General features: G+C 37.6%; 5 protein-coding genes across 7 annotated transcripts; 3 read left to right on the forward strand and 2 right to left on the reverse strand.

The window, feature by feature from the left end:
* Positions 1-2,267: 2,267 nt before the first annotated feature.
* Positions 2,268-6,063, reverse strand: exd (PBX homeobox extradenticle). The gene is made up of 5 exons (XM_017086950.4): positions 5,887-6,063; positions 4,593-4,899; positions 3,963-4,281; positions 3,645-3,903; positions 2,268-3,581 (listed from the first exon to the last, which is right to left on the reverse strand). The coding sequence occupies exons 2-5, from the start codon at positions 4,855-4,857 to the stop codon at positions 3,294-3,296; spliced, it is 1,131 nt and encodes a 376-aa protein (XP_016942439.1). The 5' UTR covers positions 4,858-4,899; positions 5,887-6,063; the 3' UTR covers positions 2,268-3,293.
* A 750-nt stretch (positions 6,064-6,813) lies between these two features.
* LOC108019164 (uncharacterized) lies at positions 6,814-10,191 on the forward strand. 2 transcript variants are annotated; one of them, XM_017086916.4, is made up of 5 exons: positions 6,814-6,972; positions 7,440-7,727; positions 8,901-8,997; positions 9,748-9,833; positions 10,047-10,191. In XM_017086916.4, exons 2-4 carry the CDS (start codon positions 7,706-7,708, stop codon positions 9,794-9,796), a joined length of 168 nt encoding a protein of 55 aa, XP_016942405.2. In that variant the 5' UTR covers positions 6,814-6,972; positions 7,440-7,705; the 3' UTR covers positions 9,797-9,833; positions 10,047-10,191. The 2 variants fall into 2 exon arrangements, with proteins under 2 accessions (XP_016942405.2, XP_065723719.1); XM_065867647.2 differs by having other exon boundaries at positions 9,748-10,191.
* Positions 10,192-10,302: 111 nt separating this feature from the next.
* Positions 10,303-12,439, forward strand: eIF5 (eukaryotic translation initiation factor 5). Its single transcript, XM_036820487.3, has 3 exons — positions 10,303-10,594; positions 10,900-11,376; positions 11,442-12,439. The coding sequence occupies exons 1-3, from the start codon at positions 10,382-10,384 to the stop codon at positions 12,129-12,131; spliced, it is 1,380 nt and encodes a 459-aa protein (XP_036676382.1). The 5' UTR covers positions 10,303-10,381; the 3' UTR covers positions 12,132-12,439.
* A 398-nt stretch (positions 12,440-12,837) lies between these two features.
* ND-20 (NADH dehydrogenase (ubiquinone) 20 kDa subunit) lies at positions 12,838-13,825 on the forward strand. 2 transcript variants are annotated; one of them, XM_017086965.4, is made up of 2 exons: positions 12,838-12,930; positions 12,982-13,825. In XM_017086965.4, exon 2 carries the CDS (start codon positions 12,992-12,994, stop codon positions 13,649-13,651), a length of 660 nt encoding a protein of 219 aa, XP_016942454.2. In that variant the 5' UTR covers positions 12,838-12,930; positions 12,982-12,991; the 3' UTR covers positions 13,652-13,825. The 2 variants fall into 2 exon arrangements, with proteins under 2 accessions (XP_016942454.2, XP_016942455.2); XM_017086966.4 differs by having other exon boundaries at positions 12,843-12,930; positions 12,985-13,825.
* A 325-nt stretch (positions 13,826-14,150) lies between these two features.
* Positions 14,151-16,019, reverse strand: Slc25A46a (Solute carrier family 25 member 46a). The gene is made up of 5 exons (XM_017086964.4): positions 15,858-16,019; positions 15,689-15,799; positions 15,456-15,607; positions 15,054-15,393; positions 14,151-14,988 (listed from the first exon to the last, which is right to left on the reverse strand). The coding sequence occupies exons 1-5, from the start codon at positions 15,887-15,889 to the stop codon at positions 14,214-14,216; spliced, it is 1,410 nt and encodes a 469-aa protein (XP_016942453.2). The 5' UTR covers positions 15,890-16,019; the 3' UTR covers positions 14,151-14,213.
* Positions 16,020-16,885: the final 866 nt, after the last annotated feature.

Raw genomic sequence — 16,885 nt, forward strand, 5'->3', positions numbered from 1 at the left:
AAAATTGATGTAGGCGTTTACACTACATATGCAGCATAATAACATAAATATATAAAGTATCTGAATAACGTGTCTCTTTTTATATCCACAGGGTGCCTTTGGAAAAATATTCCGAACACTGCGTTTCGTCGTATGTCAATGATGCGTCCCTGTCTGAACAGCGTTCTGATAGTGATAAATTTAATGATCAGTATCGAAAAATATATACATGATTAATAAATATAAATGACTTAAATAAAGCGTTACTTATAAATGTGGGTGGGTTCTTATGGGAAATTATTCTGAACATTCTGCGTTTCCTCGCATGTCAATGATGCGGTCCTGTCTGAACGCACCGATAAAACAACGGCATTCCGATATCGATGAGTTTAGTTGTTGAGATATCGGTATCGAAAATATACTAAAAATATACCACTGGCTGCCAGCCGCCGTTGGGTCAAGGTGGCGGCACCACGAGGCACAAAATCCTTTGCAAGCTCTGAAAGTCAAGATAGCGTCATGATGAGGCGCAAAATTATTTGAGCTGCACATGATGTCAAGATGGCGACACCACGAGGCGCAAAATTCTTCGAGCTGCAATGTGTGTCAAGATAGCGTCACCATGAGGCGCAAAATTCTGCAGATTATGAATGTCAAGATAGCGACACCACGAGGCGCAAAATTCTTCGAGCTGCAATGTGTCAAGATAGCGACACCACGAGGCGCAAAATTTTGCAAATTATGTATGTCAAGATAGCGTCACGATGGGGCGCAAAATCCTTTCGGCAGCCATGTATATGTCAAGATAGCGACACCACGAGGCGCAAAATTTTGCAAATTATATATGTCAAGATAGCGTCACGATGAGGCGCAAAATTCCTTGAGCTACAGCTGTGAATGTCAAGATAGCGTCATGACGAGGAGCAAATGTTCCCATCTAAAAATGTCAAGATAGCGACACCACAAGGCGCAAAATTTTGCAAATTATGTATGTCAAGATAGCGTCACGATGAGGCGCAAAATTCCTTGAGCTACAGCTGTGAATGTCAAGATAGCGTCATGATGAGGCGCAAATGTTCCCAGCGAAAAATGTCAAGATAGCGCCACCACAAGGCTCAAATTAAGTAAAAATGCAAAGTTTTGTATTTTCAAAATGTATTTAATATTTTTAGCTGCAAATATGCATATTAAATTAAACTTACCTTTGTAAAACAAATAAAAATCAATTATGTTGCCGAAAAATGTTTGATTATATTTTGCACTGCAGACAAATATTAAAAACTTAAGCTGCGGGTGTGGAAGTTTTGAAAATCAGTAAGTAACATTTGGCCGCCACTTTTCAAAGGAAACAAAAACTTTTTAGGTTCTTTTAACGATTTTACCAATGTTAATTTAAAAAAATTTAAAATTCAATTTCGTATTCCCTGTATTTTTTCAAATAAGGTTTTAATGTTTATAAATGTGAAATTTTTATAAAAATATATGAACATTTTAGGAATCGAAAGAAATTGCCCAAAAATCTTGCTGCAATTTAAATTGTCATGAAAAGGAAATCACCAAAAATACTATTCTCGTCCCTTTCTATTACATGCATCTCTTACAGAAAATAAAATAGAACGAACAGCTTTGAAGGGCAATCTTCCCTTAAGACCATTAATTAATACTTCGATTTTATTTATTTAGTTATTCGTGTAAAGTTGTGTATTTATATATTTTTCTATTGTTATCCAAAATTTTTAATGCAATACCTTATCATACTGAAATACATTGAATGGTTTCGTTTGACCGTTGTGTGAGCGAAAGACGGGCGAAGATATATATTAATTATCAGTTAAAATTATAATCGTTTTTGTATTCAATTCAAATAATCTGTTTTTATATCCGTTTCAATTAAGTCAAAAAATTATGTATATTTCATTCAAGGCGAAAGGCGAATTTTTCCTACGAAAACACTTTTATTCGGGGATGATACAGAAATCTCTTTGTTCGGAATTCTTACGTACATCAATACATATTGCACATATATTTGAAAAATCAAAATAATACAGCCAATGCCATTAAATTTTAAAAAAGTTTAAAAGCAGTAAATAATATATAATACTTTATTTTATAAAAAACACGTGATTTTTGAGACTTAAATATCAATAAAAAGGTGTTTTTTATAAACTTTAAAAATGGAATCCAGTAAAGAAAAAATTCGTCTTACGACAGAAACGAGACATTGAATATTTTCAAAAATCTTCTCCGTTTTACATTTTAAATATTTGTAATTAGTTGACGTGTGCGGATAACAACAACATGTATTATTTATTTATTTGATATACATCGTATACATGGTTTAGTTTCGTATTGTTCAAGTTAAAAATTTCGTACAGATTTAAATTTAGTAAACACTATTTTGCTGTCGTATACGTACTGTAGCCAAAAAGAACCGTCATAGTATGATTTACACATGCAATATTTGTAAATACCCGCAAATGTAGGTAAATGTATTAAAATATACTTATACACAGCTGCGGTCAAAATAATAGCCCTGAAAATAGTGTGTGCCTTCATACTTAGTGAAAATATTCGTATACTACCAGTATAATTGAGTTTCTTTGAATATGTTCTTCAATGGTTAATGCATATAAGCTAATGGTTGTCGTCCTACAGAAAAAGTCTCTGCGTTGATTATTTTTCTTTTCCTTTCAATAATTTGTGTTACGAATAAACCCTGACATCAGTGGGTCATAAAATAAAATCGCTTAAACAAAATATTACGTATTATTTTACACTTTACATGTTAAAAACATGCTTGCATTTGAACCAATAAGGAAGGGAAGCATATATTTTCGCGCAAATTAGCTTAATCGATTTCTTGATCTCATTTTAGGTGTAAGCCCACCAAAATTGTTAAATAGCATGGGGTTTAAGTCGGGAAGACTGTGCTATTTAGAAAACAATATTATTATCATACTCATTTTTGTTTTTTTAAAAGGGCAAGGTTTTCCACGAACCGAAATCTAGCAAGCACAAACTAGCTATTACGTATTTGTATTCTACTCACTCGTATATCTATCTGAACTATATCTAAATTTATGGGGAATTTTAAACTTATCTGACTCGGAAAAAGAAAAGCACAGCAGAATTAAAAACCATTAAGGTCAAGGTCCTAGAGCAAAAAAAGAAAGCAAATATAAATCGCGATACGTTCAAAAAAGAACTTACATAATTAAGAAGAAACTGCCATGATAGATTTTCAATGCAGCATTATTTTGACCGCAACTGTATGAGGGTTTCTCCGGCTGGGGAGTGGCTCACAGCCCTGATCCTCAGGGGCTTAGATCCTGATGGAGATTTGGGTCGTAACCGCCCATGCTGTTGTCGTACGGTTGCTGCTGGTCATAGCCGCCGGATCCCATTGGATAGCCCATGGAATCCTGTGGCGGAGCGGGTGACATCATGGGTGTGGTTGTCCCACTTGGAGGACCAGCCATGGAATACGGTGAAGCACCAGCAGCCTTCTTGGCCGCATACAAATTGGCCTCCTCCTGTGCCTTACCAATGTTCTTCTTATAGCGAATACGCTTGTTGCCAAACCAATTGGACACTTGGGAGACCTGGTGCACAAGAAGTGTATTATTTTGATAAAATAATTATGCATTCAATGCAGTTAAACCTACCGTGATGCCGCACTTGCGTGCCAACTCCTCTTTGGCCTCTTCGGATGGATATGGGTTGCTCAAGTGACTGTAGAAGTACTCATTGAGGATCTCGGATGCCTGCTTGCTGAAGTTACGGCGCTTGCGGCGTGCGTCTAGGAAACGCGAACGGAGAATCATTACAGCCTCACAGGTCGACTGCTTCAGCTGCATTTGTATGGAACTAAACTTTTTGTGGATAATCTGCACCATTCGTTCGATTTCTTTTGGTGTAATGGGTCTGTAAACATATGATTGGTTGTTATTTATACTTTAATTAATACTAACTTTAATACCAACCTCGTGCGACTCTGTTCACGGAGAAGATTCATGACATGGGTGGTGAACTCATTGCATGCCTGCTCGTATTTCTCCAGCTCCTGGTGATATATTTGACGAATCTGTGCCAGCTTGGCACGGTAGTCGGAATGCTCGATGGCATTGTCGGCCCCATCTATGGACAGGGACCCACCCTGGCTGGCCGCAGCCGCAGAGGCAGCTGCCGCTCCGCCACCTCCTTTCTCAGGTCCTGCCACGCCCTCGGCAATCAGCATGTTGTCCAGTCTCATCAGTTGCGGATCTGGGGGCTCCTCCTCCTGGGTGTTGCGAATCGACAGGACTATAATAGTAAAATGAAAAGGAAAACGGATTTAACAAAGAGTTATTAGAGAAAATATAGTCAGAGATATCTGATACTCCTATATTTAAGTGTCTATCTAAAAGACTAGTTACAAAAAGAGTAAGTAACATCTATTTGTAACTAGTCCTTTTGCGACTAACGCCTTTAATATACACTAAAGGGATTTATAAAAAAAATAATAATAATAACTATACAAGTCTCCACTTCTTAAATATATATTATATATAGATTTATGTTGCACACAGTATAATTTTAGAGTGATTATAATGATGAGAATACTTTCAACATACCAGTCTTCTCCTTGATTTCACAAAGCACGGAGAAGAGTGCCGGCTTCATCCGGTGACAATTGAGGGTATGTTTTCTGGCCTGCGCCTCGTCCAGTGATTGTTCCGAAATGCTCATGATCTGTTGCAATATCTCGCCTATGTCCTTCTGCTTGCGCACCTCGTTCTCGCTGCCAGTGTTTTGGCCATCATCCTGGCCAGACAAACCATATCCCTGGGGAGCCATCATGCCACCTGTGTGGGCCAACATGCGATTCGGATCCTCCATGACTCGCTGATCAATTTCAACCCAAGCAACAGAAACTTATTTCTGTAAAAACAAGGAAAACATTTATAAGTTAAAAAATCTATATAGTTACTAAAAAGTTGAAAGTTAGTTTAAAATTTAATTTCAAAACTAAACGATCTTAATTTTATAGTGATGCGAGATTTCTTAAACATTATTGTGCTTTTATGTTATGTTTTGTTATATTTTTAAGACTTTAGGTGTGTTATTCTTTTAGATAGATATTAATTTTTATTTAATCATTTCGAAATTTTAAAAATACCTTCAGTCAGATAAACCGAATTTTGAAAACATTTTAACATAGTTTTTAAAAAATGTAACAAGTACCGATTTTTTAGCATAATGTTTTCTTAATTATAAGCTCATATTGGCAGCAAATCTTTATTTTTTTAGCCTGGGTTTTATTAATATCCTCACATATGCAAATGTCAAAATGCGGAAATTCCGATTGGAAAAAAGGAACCTGCGTCTGGAGTTGAGAAAAACTTCTTGGTTTAAATGGCCAATAAAAGCAATAAACTCCACCTGTCGCAATCTTATGAAGCAGGATTTCTTTTGGGGATGAAAATGTGTCTCAAAGGTATGAAGAAAATGTACTTCATTCTTAAGACTACATATTTATACAAAATTTACATTAATTTATTTTCAGGAAGTACCCATTTTAATAATATTTATCCTGAATGCAGATTTAAATGACGCTGTAAGTTCATACCATACATATGTACATACATACACTTGTTAGTATGTTTTTCGGTAGCGGACTAGGAAAAAAAATAAACGAGCTGCAATAAAACCTGCCCAGTTTTGTATATACCTACAAACATGCAAGTTTTTAGTTATACATTCATCTAAACAATGTTCAAAGCAGTTCAGAAGGTTTTAGGTTGTATTTTAAACATTTTATTACGTCAGAAAGTATTCTAAACTGTTTATAACAAGAGGTATGTACATATCGATATACATATATGCATGTAAGTATTCAGAAGCGTCCACTTGAGATCCCATACTCACGGTTTTCGTTTATCGTTACTGCCTTTTCTGTATATTTCCCGAGCCAGTCATATATTATATTACATTCACTTGAATTTAGCGACACATTGTTGCAGTTGTAAACTTCCGCAAGTATAAATATATTATTTTTTGGAATACAATGAAAGGAAAGTATGTTCTGTATACGCAGAAAAATAAATCGATATGAATAAAGTTTTCCAGAAACATAAGAATATCGATAAAAATTATCCATTACAATAAATACTTTTTAGACGGAAAATCGCTACTTTTATTTAATTTCTGTAATGTTGGTTGCCCACTGCTCATCGATAACAATATATCAGTAAACGCAGCGAAAGGGACTTTGAATGGATGTGAACATGTGTTTCTGAAAATCAAGAAATAGCTTTGCCAATAATTGTAAATAAAGTTTTAGAAAACTGTGAAAATAAGAAGGAAATCTACAGATAAGTAGGTGTTTAAAAGTTTATATTTTCAAGCGGTTGTTTAAATTAATAATAAACAATTTTTAAGTTTTTCTGTGTGCGATGGTAATATTTGTAAACTAAACACTTTTAATGACTATGTATGGAATTATCAGTGGATCACATCACATGCCCTGTACTTATATTTTATCATAAATAATTAGAATATTAGTGGTAGAAAAGGCGACGATCAAAGTTGATTGAAATTCATGTCATTTGGTAGCAGCCTGAATCAGATTTTCAATGAAAAAAATATATATATACCTTAACAAAATCTTCAAAAACTGCACACCTTAACATCGTGTATTGGTTATCAGCATTCTCCAGACTTGTGCAAATAGATAATGCTGTGCTGCAGAGGTGTCTGTAAGAAAACGAACTACCCAATTTGCGCAATCGGATTGCATAAAAGCGGAAGTGTGAAAGAGCTATGAGCAAATTTGGCGAATCGATAACCATTGTTTTGCAGCTCTGCTGGAATCATTATGGTCATATTGTGCAGTGACGTAGAGTCGTATGTTCGTACTTTGGAGAAAATATATTCCTGAACGGTTTATTTGGCAAAATTATTCATTTACTTTTGTTGGAATCAGCAACGAATTGATGTAAACCCGAGCGAAAGGTATAGAAAAGGGATTCTGGTTGAAACGAACCCAACCTCAAAAGTTCAAATGGCGTGGCTTCCATCCATATGTAAATGCATACGTGCATGAAAATGTAGATATGTATATATATAGACATATCTATATATCGAGCAAATGAGCTTCCATAACTTTTTAAAAACTTTGATTCAAGTGTAATTCAGCAAAAAAAGAGAACAAAAACCACTGTCCTTGTATAAGAATCAATCTTTCAAATTAAAATGGTGTGTGCTATATATATATATATATATATATATATATGGAATATATTTGAATGCATAAGTGGGGATATATATATATACATATATACGTATCATTGAATTCGAAATTAACCTTCTTTTTTCGAGACTAAAACTAAAATGAAGCAAGAAAATACATAGTTTACGGAGTGGTATACATATGTTCGTTCATGCGCATTCCTAATTTCATTCTCTTTTCCTTTTTGCAGAAAAGTTGAGAGACGAGAAAAACACAATTTTTTTGCGATATAAAAGCGCCCCATAAGCGTAACTAATATTTACATATTAGGACTGGATCGCTCCTGAAAAAAGCCTATCAATCTCCCAGTGGCAGCGCGATTTGTTTGTTTTTGATTTATCCATAATATATATTTTCCGAGTCAATTTGCGATTGACTTAACAAAGAGATACGATATCTTTGTCTAATTTGCGAACTGGCATTGCGCACCCCAAAGGAGGGGAAACAAAATCTTATATGACTTTTGAAAGATTCGGTGGTAAGTAATGGATAAATAAATAATAGTTCTAGAACACACTAGTTAAATACCTAGGAAATGCAGCTATCTCAACAATTTTTTTTACAATACCTGTAATACCCGACTGTGCACACACATATGTTCCTATGGAACTTTCTAGTGTCAGCACTTAAATAAGTTTAATGAGATGAAGGATTGATTTCATTTTAATTTTATTTGTGTATCTCAGTACAAAAGTCTGTATTTATGTTATTTGAACCAATTATAAATAAGTACAAACTACAACACAGTTCCAATCCGTAATATTACTATAGAGCGCAGGTAAAAAACAAGGGAAATATATCTTATTTCAAGTTTTAGGCCCATTTTAAGGGAAACCCCCTTTCTCAAGTCGAGTTTCCTATAACATAAAAACTTTTAAAGCTTATGTGTCGACAAGAAATAAAAAGCGCAGTAAAAAATAGTTGGTAGAATCAAGTCTCAAGAGCTGTGTGGCTTCTAATAATTTATCTAATCTTTTAATAAGTAAATACAAATTATTTATAAGCCACAACGATAAATATTTATTTTGTGTTATGTGACTGGGAGAAATGAAAAGTAAAACTTTGGTTTTATCTCTCAAAATTAAATTAAATACCCTGTCCAATATATTTATGATACATTTTTGGTGATGCTGACTCAATTCCAACTGCAAATGCAAACGATTCCCTGTTGGGGGTGCAAATTTGGAATTTAAATCTAAAACGGTACCGAAATAGTTGTCAGTTTATTCAATTTTGTTGGAACATCAATATAAACTATTTGAGACAAGCCCTACCAAATTCTCTGTTACATTTTGCGCTTACTTTCCTCCGCTTTTTAATGTTAATATCCAAGATAAAACAAGAATCGTTGATCATACAGTTTTCTGATCGCAGAAAAATTGCTGTCAATGGCAACGTTCTTTTCTTGTGAATTAATATTTTGATTATACTTTGTTTCAAAATTACCGTGCATTCCAGTCATCTTTATTAAATAGGAGAAATTCGGCTATCTACATTTCCTAGTGTTATGTCTTCAATTGAGTCCATGCTTAATTGCATCGCAGTTCAGCAAACTTAAGTACACACTTAGGTCCAGAGCGCCTACAAATTCGAATGCAATATCAATGGTTACTCAATTATCCATGGAGTCTAATTAAAAATATTATTTCAGAAACACCAGTAAAAAAAACCGTACGTCTTATTGAGAAAAAACGGAGTAAAGGGTTCGAGCTGTGCATGAATTTAAAAGGGCGAACCATAAGTCACCGGTAAGTTAAATCATTGATCTTATATAGTATTAGGTTTTGATTTTAAGATAACAAATTTGGAAATTAATTGAAACCTCGACTCTTAAATACGAATATTAATTTTGAAAGTCTGGGGATACTCGGTTTTTCCTCTTAGATTAGTTCAATATGCGTATAATACCCGATGAAAATTGATGAAATTTTCAAGCAAAGAGAAAGTGGTGCAACATTACAATTGAAGTGACCAATAAATTAAGATTATCTTCGCTCTACGCAGACTTGTTTTGGTTAAAAGGTTATCAGTCATAAAAGTGAGTGTTAGAATGACCCAAGTGATAATCTGTTTGGCACCCATAAAGATAAAAGATTTTGTTGCAGTGTAAATTGAAACTAATTTCTTTTGTCAATAGCTATCTACATACCAAAGCTTGGGAGAATCGCTCTATTATTTTAATAGTTATGAGTAAATAAGTTAAAAGACCTTGCAAGTTCAGTGGTGTCACTTTCCATTCTTCTCGAATTTCCCTAGAATTTTACTGAAATTGGTCAAAATATCTTGTTTTTCATTTAATTGTTACGCTTATTAATTTACCTTTAAGACTTTTCTAAGATTAATCGACAACTAAAAGCAAAAACCGACGCATAAAATAAATATAGTTTTTTTTGGGCAGTTATATGACTACAGTTTTCTATCTGTTTGAACTTAATACATTTTTCTGTGATATGTATGAAACGACTAACGCAGTGTTTAAAACATTTTTACCTCCACAGGACTTCGAGTAACAGACATCGGAAGTTACAGCCATTCAGGTACACATGAGCCTGCTGCTTTGCCATTTTTTTAAAGACTTAAACTGGTAAATTTACAATATAAATAAATATATATGTATATATATAAATACGTAATTCTATTTATATATATATATGTATATATTTAATTATTCATATAATAACGGAAAGCATAGAATAGCTGAATATTTACCAAGGCAAGGAAAATCAACCAATACTTCAGCAAAATACCCCCTTGCAAGACAACTATAAGAAATACTACCCTCAAGCAATTCTTGCAGAATCTACAACCAAATTGATTACACCGTTGTTTGAATAAAGCACAATTTATTCGCTTTTCCGGAAGGATATACCAATTCATGCTTATTCTCGGTACATTTAATAAGTAAACACAGCAGCGGCAACATATATAAAAAAAAAACAAAATTAATGAACGGGAACGAAAGCCGGACAACAAATCACAAACAAGCAACAGACCCCAAGTCAATAAATTCCCAGCCACACACAGCCAATAGATTCCACTGGCCGCCCCTAATAGAAACATCATTACCCGAAGAACTATAAGCCAAATTAGCATTATCCCTGGAAGAAGTGGAAACGAAAAGCTTGCTGCAAGATGGCCACCGTAAACGTTAACCGCAGTGTGACGGACATCTTCTATCGCTACAAGATGCCACGTCTGCAGGCCAAGGTAGAGGGCAAGGGCAATGGCATAAAGACCGTTCTGGTCAACATGGCCGAAGTGGCCAGGGCCATTGGTCGCCCGGCCACCTATCCGACCAAGTACTTTGGCTGCGAGTTGGGCGCCCAAACGCTGTTCGATCATAAGGTTTGTATTCGGTTAATCTTACTCTCTTCTTATTCGCTGGCTTATCAATCATTTTGTATGCCCTCTGTCCGTCCGTCTGTCCATATGAACGCGGAGATCTCAGAAACTATAAAAGCTAGAACTAGCTGGAACTTGACATGCTGATTCTTGAGATCCTTGCGCAGCAAAAAGTTATTTCAGTAGGGTGCCACGTCCACTCTGCTTACATATCTCCATCTCCCTCACACTCAATTTAGCTGATAGTCGAGGCCATCGACTATAGCGTTCTCTCCTTTTTTGCATTCTTATTTTATTTTTAATTTTAGAATGAGCGCTTTGTTGTCAACGGTTCGCACGATGTGAACAAGCTGCAGGATTTGTTGGACGGTTTCATTCGCAAGTTTGTGCTTTGCCCCGAGTGCGACAATCCGGAGACCAACTTGACTGTGTCTGCCAAGAACCAGACCATTTCGCAGTCATGCAAGGCATGCGGCTTCCACGGTCTGCTGAAGGTCAACCACAAAGTGAACACGTTCATTGTGAAGAACCCTCCATCGCTGAATCCGGCCGCCCAGGGATCATCGCTGACCGAGGGAAAACGCTCGAAGAAGCATAAGCAGAAGAACGATAACGCCGATGGCTCCATGACCAACAACTCTATGGCCAACAACTCTGGTGGCGAATCAGATGGCGGCAATGGCACAAACCAGGCTAGCCAAACTGAGGCCGAAATTAGCGCTGCCATTCCGGAGAAAACTTCTCAGGATGATGACGATGAGGGATGGAGCGTCGACGTTTCGAAGGTACGATTGCTTCAAATACTCCTTGTAGCTTACAAGAATATACAATACATATTTTCCCCCGTTAGGAGGCTATACGTGCCCGTTTGCAAGATCTGACGGATGGTGCTAAGGGCATGACTATTTCGGATGACTATGATAAAACTGAAAAGGAGCGCATCGATCTTTTCTACGAGTTGGTAAAGGACAAGCGGGACAAGAACCTATTGCAGAATATTCAAGATCATAAGGAACTGGTGATCGAAGCGGAACGTTTGGATATTATTAACAAATCTCCACTGGTGCTGGCTGAGCTTCTTTTCACTGAAAATATTATCAAGGACGTGCAGAAGAACCGTCATTTGCTCCTTCGCTTCACACATAATAATCCGAAAGCACAGCGTTATCTAATTGGCGGAATTGAACAAACTGTCGAGCTACATAAAGCTACTCTTATGAGCAAGGTGGCTGGAATCTTTAAAATCTTCTATGATTTAGACATACTCGATGAAGCCGTCATTCTGGAGTGGGCGCAGAAGGTTAGCAAAAGACATGTCCCCAAGCACATTGCTACTGAGATTCACGAGAAAGTAAGGCCGTTCGTTCAGTGGCTTGAAAATGCTCAAGAAGAATCTGATGACTCTGAAGACTCTGATGAAGGCAAAAGCGATGAGGACTTTGAAGACTCACAGGTGTACAACGTGAACCTTAAACGCGAAAGAGTCAAAGAAGCGGTAGCAGACGATCTTGATGACGAAGTGAACATCGATGAGATCTAAGCAACAGCAACTTCCGATCAGTAGTATTTGAAAACGGAAAGCCAAGCAAGCGCAATCTACAAATTCAAAATGAAATATAAATTAGCGAGTTAAATCAACAAGTGGTTCTTTGATCTTTAGTTTTTAAGCGTGCTTATCGTAAAAGCCTTTAAGCACTACCGTATTGCTTTATTTTGATTTATCGCTTTACTACCATTCAATTGTTAGCATTACATTACCCAAGCCGCTGTAACAATAGACGATATCTGAATTACACCAACACATATATTACAAAATAAAGCAAACAAAAAAATGCAAAAGCAAAAAAATATTTATTATATATTTTAAGTATACTTTGGCAAAACGGATGAAAGTTTATTTCTAACTGGGTTGCAGTTTTAAAGCTAAGAATCTGATGAAATCGGTAAAAACCTGTGGCTGAAAATGTAAGTTGCTTGCTCTCTTTGTACTCATGTCCATAGGTTATATAAAAGAGAAAAATTTACTTTTATCCATAAAGTTTATAAATCAAAAAATCCGTGGTAAAAACTACAGGTAAGACGAAAGACTGAAAAAAATGGCATGCTAGTAGTGGAATATTTTGGGAAAATATGAAACGAGATTATGGACGCGTCTACGTGGGAATGGGATATTAAATTTTTGTTAACGCGGATGATGTGCCCATGTGTGAACCGGGCATTTCAAATGAATTGGTATATTTTGGTACATTTCTTATGGTGCAGTTGGTATTTTGTTAGCAGTCCAGCGTCGGTCATATCCTCATAATACGAACCGAAATAAGTTGAAGTTACATAAATAGGTATTAAATGTTTAAATGCACTGTCCGCACATAACTTTAGCATCAATTTAGCAGGACCAAGATGCTGCGTTCGGCGATGATGTCATCGACCCTGGCCCGGGCTCTCCAAAAGGCCACCCAAACGACACCAAATGCCGTGGTGCCCGCTCTGAATTTGGCTCTGGTGCGCCAACAACAAACCCTTCCGGTCGCCGAAGTGGCCCAGACGTTGCCAAAGAAGGGATACTCGCCGTTCGGCACGAAACAGTCCTCGGTGGCGGAATGGTCACTGGCCCGGCTCGACGATCTGCTCAACTGGGGCCGCAAGGGCTCAATCTGGCCTCTGACATTCGGTCTGGCCTGCTGTGCCGTCGAAATGATGCACATCGCCGCTCCGCGATACGACATGGATCGCTATGGTGTCGTCTTCCGTGCATCTCCCCGCCAGGCCGATGTCATCATCGTCGCGGGCACGCTGACCAACAAAATGGCACCTGCCCTGCGAAAGGTCTACGACCAAATGCCCGAGCCACGTTGGGTCATCTCGATGGGCAGCTGTGCCAACGGCGGTGGCTACTACCACTACTCGTACTCCGTGGTCCGCGGCTGCGATCGGATAATCCCCGTCGACATCTACGTACCCGGCTGCCCGCCCACGGCCGAGGCCCTTATGTACGGCGTTCTGCAGCTGCAGAAGAAAGTCAAGCGGATGAAGACGCTGCAGATGTGGTATAGAAAGTAAGGCAACAGCGATCAGAACCTATATATATATTTAAAATGTGAAACATCAAACGACACACGGTTTGGCGAACAGAAATTATATTAAATATTGTTCTGTTAACGTTCTGTTGTTGTATATATTGTTTTTTGGCTCACAAGGATGTTGCAAATAAATGTCTTTCGATATAAATACTAAGCTTCAAAGTGTGTTGCTGTTTCTAAGCGGCAGGCTTGAAGATTGGCTAACGAAAAAATTATAATTTACATAAAGTTGATGGTTCTCTTGTAAACGGTTTCTTTCCCTTATAAATTGTATGTATATAATATATAAGTAGTTGCCATAGGAACGATCGCACCAACCACAGGACAATCTCCAGTTTTCACTTAGTTTTTCGTTTAGTTCCTCGCTGTTTTCATTCAAGGTTCCTTGGTTTTCGAAAGCTTGTCAAAGTACTTTTTTTTAAAACCGTATAAAATGTAAGCACGAACTAGTGTCGCAATAAACCCAGAAACAAGTGCAATTTTGAACATTTAAATTATTTTTGTATAATTTACATATGCATAATAATTGGACTAGCAAATAACTAATCTAGTGAATTCTGACCAACACTATTCTCCTCCATTTCGGTGCTGGAGAGGCTTGGCGACAAGGTCGTGGACCTCGAGTTGCAGGCAATGCCATCCAGATTATAGTACTGCACTATTCGCTGTGGTGGCCGATTCGATATGACCTCGGCGATTTGATTCACAACCCATTTGGCCAGCTTGATGACAGCAACGTGTGCTGCAAACTGGAGGATCATGGCTCCGAAGCCCTTGTACAGCCCCGAAACGCCCTCGGAGACAATGGTGGTCTGATAGCAGTCGACGACACCCTGATAGTTCGTCAGAATTGGGACCACATCGTAGCCATTGTCCAGGTTGTCGATTATGGTTCGTGTTCCCTGGAGCTGCAGACGGTGCATGATCGTCTCGAGCGGGAAGAATATGACCTCAGTGGTTAGGATGGCGATGAGGCTGGCGTATATTTCCGCATTCTGATGCTCCAGCGTATTGTCTTGAAACTTTCCTCCCTGGCTGTCCTGAGAATTCGTCGTTATTCGTCGTCGCATAATGCGCGAGGACACGCCCCGTATGACCAGATTGAAGAGGTACTTGGTGATGCCAAACGAAACGCTGGGCCCGATTAGAGCCCAGGCCGGTAGCATTCGTCCCTTCTGCGGGGAGCTCCAGTAGAAGAGTCGCAGGCTGCCCTCCCGAAAGACATCGAAGAGACCCGGCTTCTCGCTGGCTATATCGCTTTGCACCGTCTCGACGAGAGAGGCAGCATGGAAGGGCACCACCAGCCCAATGCTTATACTATATGAGGTACATTAAATGGAAATCAGAAATGTGCAGGAATGATTAGCAAGACAATGCCTTACCATTTAAGCAGAACATGCTGGCCGAATCGCTTCAGGGTGGTGCGACTGTCCACATCCTTGGGCCAGCTGGTCACTTTCGAGATGAAGTCGTCTATGGCCAGGGTCATGCCGCGAACCAGAAGGCAGCTGCCCACGCCCTTCCACAGGGTAGTCAGTCCCTGCCTTCTGTGCAGGTGCACAATGCTGGGCAGCAGCTGGAAGGGATGTAGATGGTAGCGTCTCGAGGCATTGTACACCTGACATTGCCTTCGCAGCACTACAAATGGATGGCTTAACAGGTTCTCGGTGACCAGGGAGACCCACTGAACGCCCACCACCAGATATTTTCGAACTGATGTATCTGAAATATATAATATATACTATACAGAGCTTCTTGGGATATACAAATGATAGATCGCCTACCATCCTCCTGAGTTTCCGAATACTTGTCCAGCCCTTTATGCTTTCCCAATGGTAGTGATAAGGCATTATCTGAATCAACGTACAGGATCCTGGCTGTGGCATCCTGGTCGGCATTTATATTGTCCACAATAGCCTTCTCGCGGCCCTCAAGGCTGATTCAATGGATGATATGGGAGTCATGGGATTTTATATAATTTAACAAATGGAAAATGGATGCAAATCTTCGGCTGTACCTGCTTCCCAAGAGTTTGCTTGGGCTAGAGGTCATGGGTAAATGTAAATCCCGGGACCGATGCTCATTTCCCAGGTGATGATCATCGTGAAGTCCACGCTCCGCTTCAAATCTATAAATGGATGTTATTTATCAGTGTTGTCATGATGCAGGTCATATTTGTTACGTACTTTAAGCTGGAGTAGTTATACATGCCCGCCATAACTCTGTTCGCGTATTATTATGTAGTTGGCGAGTTGGGATTTATATTATTATTATTTTCAGGTAGGGTTGAGAGGTGTTTTAAACATATCTAATTGTTTTGAAGTAAAGTGTAGGGCACTATTCTATAAATCGAAGGTCTCACTAAAACATTATCGATAAAAAAGCTTAATATTTCATTCCCACCGCGATACATCGAAGCATAAGCTTTCCCCTGCCAAAAAACAACCCCACCATTTCTTCGATAAGATTTTCAGAGGCAATACTACATTTTGAAATTTTATTAAAACGTTAAAACGTTAAAGTTTAAGCAGAAATTAAAATGTGCTAAAGTACTTAATTATCCACTTAACCATATTATAATTTATGCTTAAACTTGGCAATTAATTCCACTTCGTCTCATCATTTGTATGGTAGTATTTTAAAAACGGTTAAATTTCTACTTTTAATTCATCTTAATATTAATTATATAGGAATCATTACCGAAAAATTACACGCATAGCAAAAAATAAAAGAAATTCTTTAAATGTTTATTTAAAATCAGGATTAATCCGATAAGCGATAAAATCGAACGTCGAAAAGGATTCAAGATTTTGGTAATTAGGTTTTTCAAAATACAGAACTTAAATATATTAACAGAAATACAACCGAACCTAGAATAAAAGGATAAAAACAGTATTTTGACAACAGTATATTTTTTGGCTATTATTTCAAGGATAATTTAATAGTAAGGTGGAGACACATCCTTTACTAGAACAGGATACTAGTTTTTAGCAATTTCATTAGTTTTTAAGCAAAAGAACCGAACTTTCATATATAAAACAAAATTTAAAATCAATAATTCCATAGTTGGGCTTTCATAACTATAACTAAAAGGATAACAACAGTATTTTGACAAGTATATTTTTGAGTTCTTATGGGTGTTAATAGACCTCTTCTAGAATAGGATACCATTTTTTGCTAATTTCTTTAAAAAAAACGGAACTTAAATATATTA

Source organism: Drosophila suzukii, chromosome X (genome assembly GCF_043229965.1).
Source record: "Drosophila suzukii chromosome X, CBGP_Dsuzu_IsoJpt1.0, whole genome shotgun sequence".
NCBI lineage: Eukaryota > Metazoa > Arthropoda > Insecta > Diptera > Drosophilidae > Drosophila > Drosophila suzukii.